Source organism: Podarcis gaigeae (assembly GCF_964106915.1).
Source record: "Podarcis gaigeae genome assembly, chromosome: 2".
Taxonomy (NCBI): domain Eukaryota; kingdom Metazoa; phylum Chordata; class Lepidosauria; order Squamata; family Lacertidae; genus Podarcis; species Podarcis gaigeae.
Genome location: NC_139679.1, coordinates 102,333,642 through 102,340,251, shown reverse-complemented (window position 1 = coordinate 102,340,251; position 6,610 = coordinate 102,333,642). Strand labels below are relative to the sequence as shown.

Below are 6,610 nucleotides of genomic sequence, written 5' to 3'. Positions count from 1 at the left end.
CGCCCCACAATTTCTTCTCAAATGAACACGGAGGTGAATGAACAATGTTCAGGCTTATTTAGCACAAGCCCAGGACCCAGTTCCCCACAATGACCTTTCCCACAAAGCAAAGCTAATTCGTTCACAGGTCTGAGCAATGATCTGTGCAGCTCTGTGGCACTTCCTAGACAAGAGCTGAACACTTGCTACAAAAGCAGCCGGGTCCCTTCTCCCACCAAGGGAGAAAGTAGTATTAGATTCCTGTCCTTAGACTGTGTGTAGTCATTCTGTAATAACATGAGACCATTTCTCCACCGTTCCCACCTCCCTCTAGCAAATAAGGCTCTAGCTGCTGCCTGATTGGTATATCATCTCACTTTCCCTGAGCATTGATTTTTTCTTCTTCTTGCTTGCTTTTTATTTGCTTCATAAAAACAGGGACAGGAGCTACTGCTGGCTACTGAGGAGCTTTTGGGGTGCCTCTATTTTTAGCATGAGCCAAATTTTGTCTTCTTTCAGATGAGGGAAGTTGGATTATAAAACCTTTTGTAAATGTGTATGGTGATATTTGCTCCGGTAAGTTAACAACAACTGTAACCAGTCAATGTTCTTTTTCCTCTAGAGGAACTCTTATTTTAAAATCCAAAGCTACCTTTGTTACACTGATCTGTGTGTATCTGTGTCTCTCTGTCTTAGCAATTGCACCCTGATCTTGGGTGATTTTGTTTCTGTGGGTTTCCTTGACGTTTATTAAGAATACTGCTTTTTGGGGTAGAGAGAGAGAACTGTTTTAGTGAACTTATTCTGCACTTCAGGAAGCTGTAGTGATGTGTGCATAAACAAAAAAAGATTGCAGAATTTATTTTAAAATTATCGTTGAATCTTTGGTCTGAACTGCCCAAGTGTTTTCAGAATATTTTACTTTTCTTTCTTTCTTTTCTTAAAGTAATGCAGTTTTTTTGAACAAAGTAATGCAATATATTGAAAAAAATATCAAAATTAAGGAAAGGTTGCATGGTGCCATACTCTAATTTGATGCAGATGTTTGCTGCCATTGGATAGTATTATGCAAAACAAAATAGTTAAATGATGGTATCACAGCAGCTGACCATTTCTCACAATGCATATCAACAGCACCTTTGGAGATGTTATTAATCTGAAACAATCTATGCAGGATTCCTTCTGTAAAGCAGAGATTTTTTTGTGCATTAAATATTTCACTGTGTTTTGTTTTGTTTTTGTATACTACCTTTTCATTGAAAACATTCTTTATTCTATGTAGTCACAGGATATAGCATTTATTTTGATATGCAGCATTGTAATACTGTGTACATTTATGACACAGTACAGTAACTCTGTAGCTAAGGAAAACTAGCGGTGTGTAAGTGGTTAAGCTGCACGATAGAATTTCTGGGATTGTAATGATGAGCATTGTAGCTTTTGCTCCTCCTGGAAATAGTGGCTTTTGATGCCAAGTGTTTGAAAAGTACAAGAAAAGTCCATTAATTGTTCTACTGCTCGGCACTGTTAACAATCAGAATACATGTATGAGCAGAGATTTCCTTGTTGTCCTTCAGCACTTAACTAATCCATCAACCTGCACCCTGACACATTTGCTATCATGATATTAGTCAAATGGCATTGTTCAAAGTATGGAAGATGAGATTGATTTAAATGGAAAATCAGAAAGAAAACAATAGCAGAACAGTGGTTTTCAGGGGGAGTTTAAAACCTTCTGTTCCAAATTTCCTGGGGAGCAACTTTAGAATGGAGATTAAATTGAAGCTGTCCCATTGTAGATTCCCCTCCCCCGAAAATAACCCAAAGTTCTTTGAGTCTCACCTGCTTCAGCCAAAATCAATGCTAATAAGTTTTGCAGGGTGCCCCTTTTCTGGTCTCCAAGTGTAAAGGATAGTGAAGCATAACGGAAAGAAGGGAGAAACCAGTAATTTGAACGCATGCCGATAAATGTTACCAATTAGCATTTTTGTGATCATGTAATAGAATCTGAAACTTTATATAAAAATGCTAAATATTTTAGATAATGCATGAGCAAGCACATTCATTTCAGAAAATTATTATATGGAGTGTAAACAAGTTAGTGTTCTTTTTAGCAATTGCAAGCCTATCATCATCATCATCATCATCATCATCATCATCATCTTGCTATTGATAACATAGATGCTTCCGTAGCTGGAATCCAGAACATTATTCCATGCACATGGGATCACTTTAATTGGGGACGAAAGAACAGTAAAGGAACTACTTGCTTGGTTTTGCAACAGAACCAGATACAATATTTTGCCTCACTACTCCCAATATGTGCAAGTTTCAATGCCTTACAAACCTAAGACAATCAGATCCATGATATCCAGAGATGTGGATCAAGGATCATAACAAGTTGCACATTTGCAGCTGAGAACCCCCATTTGTACCTTGGTCCTCTAGGATATATCACACATTATTTTCGGTGGTGGTGAGTGACAAACCTGTGTCTGGGTTTTCTTCTTTTTTTAAGTTACCCAAAGTTTATTCCAACCAAACCAGCACGGGTGGTACACATATATAGCTTACTGCTATATGAGTCAACACACTGACGTCTTAGACTAGCTCTATATAAAAGTTTCAGCAGTGCTCCTGCAGTTTGACTAAAGTCCTTGAGTGGCTCTTGTAGCTGGTGAAGCTGCAGCTGGGGCAGAATGTGGCAGCTTAACTGTTCACTGGGGCAGGATAACACCAACATGTTAGCCAACTGTTGAAAGAATGCCACTGGCTACCAGTTAACTACTGGACTAAGTTTGAGGTGCTGGTTTTGGTGTATAAAGTGCTGTGCAGCTTGGGATTATTTGAAAGATTCTGTCACCCTTAGATATCCAGCCAGTCATGGTGCTTTGCCAGTGAGGGCCTCCTGCAGATCTCATCTTCTCAGGAGGTCCAGTCTGCACAATGTAGGGTTCAAGCCTTTAATGCGATGGCAGCTACCCTTTGGAATTCCTTCCCAGGAAATATTAGACAGGCACCATCTGTAGTCTACTGAAGACCTTCCTGGCTCCTTACTCACCATGCCCTCTGACACAGCACAACTATGTTTTGGGCTACATTAAGAGTTGAAAACTTTCGATTTGAAAAATTACCATAGCTGGGATAAAGCCAGGAGCGTGTCAGGCAGCAGAGGCTAGTGGACTTCATCAGGAATGGAAAAGCTTCTCTGTTTGCTCATGTAGATAGAGCTAAGTGAACCTGTGCTTGTGTCCTAGTGTGTGATGAAGGAACTGCACACAGAGATGGATAGAAGACAAAGCCTATTGCTCTGCCAACAACAACCAAGTCACTTATGGCTCAACTATCAGGTTTGTAGGTGGCAGGGCAAGCATCCTTCAGTCATTCACACTAGAAGTAGCCAACCAAATCACCCCACCCACCCCAGATCCTGTTGGGCCACCAACTCCCATCAATCCCTGATCCAGCCTGATCAGTGGTCAAGGATGATGGGGCTTGTAGACTAGTTGCATCTAGATTGGCTACCTGTGACTCACACAATAGCATGTGTAATGGCATGCTGAAGCTTAGTGTGCACTTTGTAGGGTATATAGTTCAAGCATGCACACTGCGTCAAAAAGGATGCTTCTACCTGTAACTCAAAAGTATTCCAATTTTACACACCCACCCAAAAAACCTGGCCTTTACACAATGATTTATAGGCTAGCCACTAAGCTCCTCGCCACCATGTCCCATAACAGCAGATTCCATAAACGGATTGTGCGTTGCATGAATGAGGTGCTGTATGCCTGTTAAACAGTGTCAGTCTTGCAGTCAAAAGCTCTGCATGCTACCCATGGTGTTTTTAAGGAAGCTCGATTCCTGGTCTTAACTTTTGTGCCTCATTATGTATCAGCATGCCTCGAAAGCACTCTGATAGCTTCAGCAGCTGTTAACAGATGGGTGCAGGCAACTTGTTATATTGGAGCGATTTAGTCCAAAAGGGTGAGGAGATTAGGGTGCAAGCTTTTCCTAATTAAAAAGTGTCATCAATTTACATCTACCACTGCTAGAGGAGAGAGAGCTTTTGCTTTACATCCTAGGAAGCTGGCCTGAGAAAAGTCTGAACGGAGCTGTCCAAACAGAAATGCCCACACCTGGCTGATGCAATAACACAATGCAATCTGATTGATTTAAGGTATTTATATATCCCTTTCGTCATACAGCTCAAGGTGGTCACAATCACACAATAATTTCAACTAGCTCCCGAGAAGAGGGCAATATTCCTTAACAGTTGCTGCCACTGGAGTGTCATTCCCCCCCTTCTGATACCATGAAATTTCCCTGCTGTGTTCCATTGATAAAAGGCTTAGTGTGATCACACCCCTTGTGCTGTCCTAACATCCAGGTCAAGGGATCCTAGCATGCAGTGCTAAAAGGCAGCAGACTTGTCACTCTTTAAATCTTTCCAAGCAATGAAAGCGGGGGTGGGGGGGAGAGAAGGAGTTTTATCCCTATTGTCTGGTCTCTGCATTGTAGGAGCCCAAGATCCAAACAGCTCAGAACTGCAATACCCCAAGGATTAATTATTAATTATTATTAATTACTACGACCACCACAACTACTAATAGTAGTAGTAGTATAAAGGTAAAGGGACCCCTGACTCTGGGGTTGCAGCGCTCTTCTCGCTTTACTGGCTGTACAGCAGGCGTACAGCTTCCGGGTCATGTGGCCAGCATGACTAAGCCGCTTCTGGCAAACCAGAGCAGCGCACAGAAATGCTGTTTACCTTCCGCGAGAGCGATACCTATTTATCTACTTGCACTTTGACGTGCTTTCGAACTGCTAGGTTGGCAGGGACTGAGCAACGGGAGCTTACCCCGCTGCGGGGATTCAAACCGCCAACCTTCTGATCAGCAAGCCCAAGAGGCTCAGTGGTTTAACCCACAGCGCCACCCTCGTCCCTAACCCACAATAGTATACCACACTTCATTTGAAGGAATGTGGAATGCTGTCACCAAGGAGGCTCGTCTTGTGCCTTCATTACATATCTTTAGGTGCCAGATAAAAGCATTCCTCTTCTTCAGACCCTCAGCTAATTAAGCAATATACAGCCTTTTAAACTGTGTGTGGCATGGGGGTATTGCTTTTGTTTATTACTATGTTACATATTTTTGTGTTTTTATTTTGTACACCACCCTGCAAACCTAGGATGAAAAGCAGTATAGAAATGTGTTAAATAAAATGAATATAAACCTCAATCATGTTATCAATGCATGCCATTTCTTTCTGTCCCCATGCTGGATGGGGCGGATGGGAGTCATAGTCTGGAGGACACTAGACTGGAGAAGGTTGGCCCTGCACTTTTTGCACATTTTGGGTGCTCTTTCTTTTTACACGAAGAATCCAAAGTAACATGGTAGCTCTTACAGCGTGCTGCATCACATCCCAGCCAGGATCCTAACACCAGTCGAAGCTCTTTCCACCAAAGTCATTTCCCTCTCTCAAGAGTGGCTTTTGTGATTCTTACAATATCCCTCCCAGTGGCACGCTGAGTCAGTGCATCTTGCTGTTAACTGGAAGTTTGGTAGTTCGAGCCCACCCAAGGATGGCTGTGGGCAAGGTTCCCGAATTGCAAGGGGGCTGGACTAAATGACCCGTGAAGTCCCTTCCTGCTCTACAGTTCTGTGATTCTATTTCACTCTACGTTCCATAATGGTACCTTGGCACTTTGCAAGCCTGTGAAGTCTTTTTATTTTTGTTGCAAGAAGAGTGAATCATTTATGCACTGAATAGCAATATGTCAGGATCGATTGCTGAGCCCTGTTATCACCGAGCTATTCTGAGAGCTGATGTTCCTCCCCTCCCAACCGCTGAGCATCACCACTAGACAGCCCTGTCTCGGGGCCAGCTCCAGCACAGCGTTTTCCTCCGCAGGACTGCTCTTCTGATTATTACGGAGAAGACAAATCAAGACGGATGTTGCAGGAAAGATATGTGGGGAGGGCACTACATTCCAAGAGCCAGGTGTTCCTAAATCTCTCCAGAGGAATCCCATGCTGATTTCCCTCTACTTCTCCAACACAACATTTCCACCCATGCCTTTTTCCTATGGGAAAAACTCCAAAAGCAAGCAGATGCCAGAATTGGTTACTGGTATTACCATCACCATCTCTATATTTAATACACGGAGGTCTATGGTCATATGAGGTTGTCTTATATGGAGTTGGACCATTGGTCCATCAAACTCAGCACTGTTGACATTGTTTGGTTCTCCAAGGTACCCGCAACCCACCCCACCCTCTTTGCTACCTTATTGTCATTTTTTTCACTGCACTTCTTGGGATTCAGCATGGGATCTTTGCATCTGAAGCACGTTTCTAAGCTACAGGGCCCTCCTCCAAGTTTCTACATAGAATCCTACTCTCTTTTTTATGCAGACCTTTAAGAAAAAGAATTTTTTTTTGCAGTAGCTAGCCAGTGATCTGTGATTTTAGTTTTAATGTGGTCTTGTTTTATATATAGTGGTTGTAAACTGCTCTGGTTTTTTATTTAAAAAAATGAAATTGCAGCATAGAATATGTTTTTATAAATACATCCATATGTTTGCTGTACTTTTTCTGGCACAAGGCATGGGGTACCAGCAGGATCT

General features: G+C 42.3%; 1 protein-coding gene across 2 annotated transcripts in view; it reads left to right on the top strand.

Moving 5' to 3' along the window:
- Positions 1-6,610, top strand: part of SYNPR (synaptoporin) — a 148,636-nt gene that overhangs the window by 85,639 nt on the left and 56,387 nt on the right. The window contains exon 1 of one of the 2 annotated variants that reach the window (XM_083725174.1): positions 207-555. The exons of the other annotated variant lie outside the window; for it this stretch is intronic. Within the exon in view, the coding sequence (XP_083581300.1) occupies positions 532-555 (24 nt within the window). The 5' untranslated portion in view covers positions 207-531. Of the gene's footprint in view, positions 1-206; positions 556-6,610 lie in introns of those variants that run through there. 2 annotated transcript variants of the gene reach the window in all.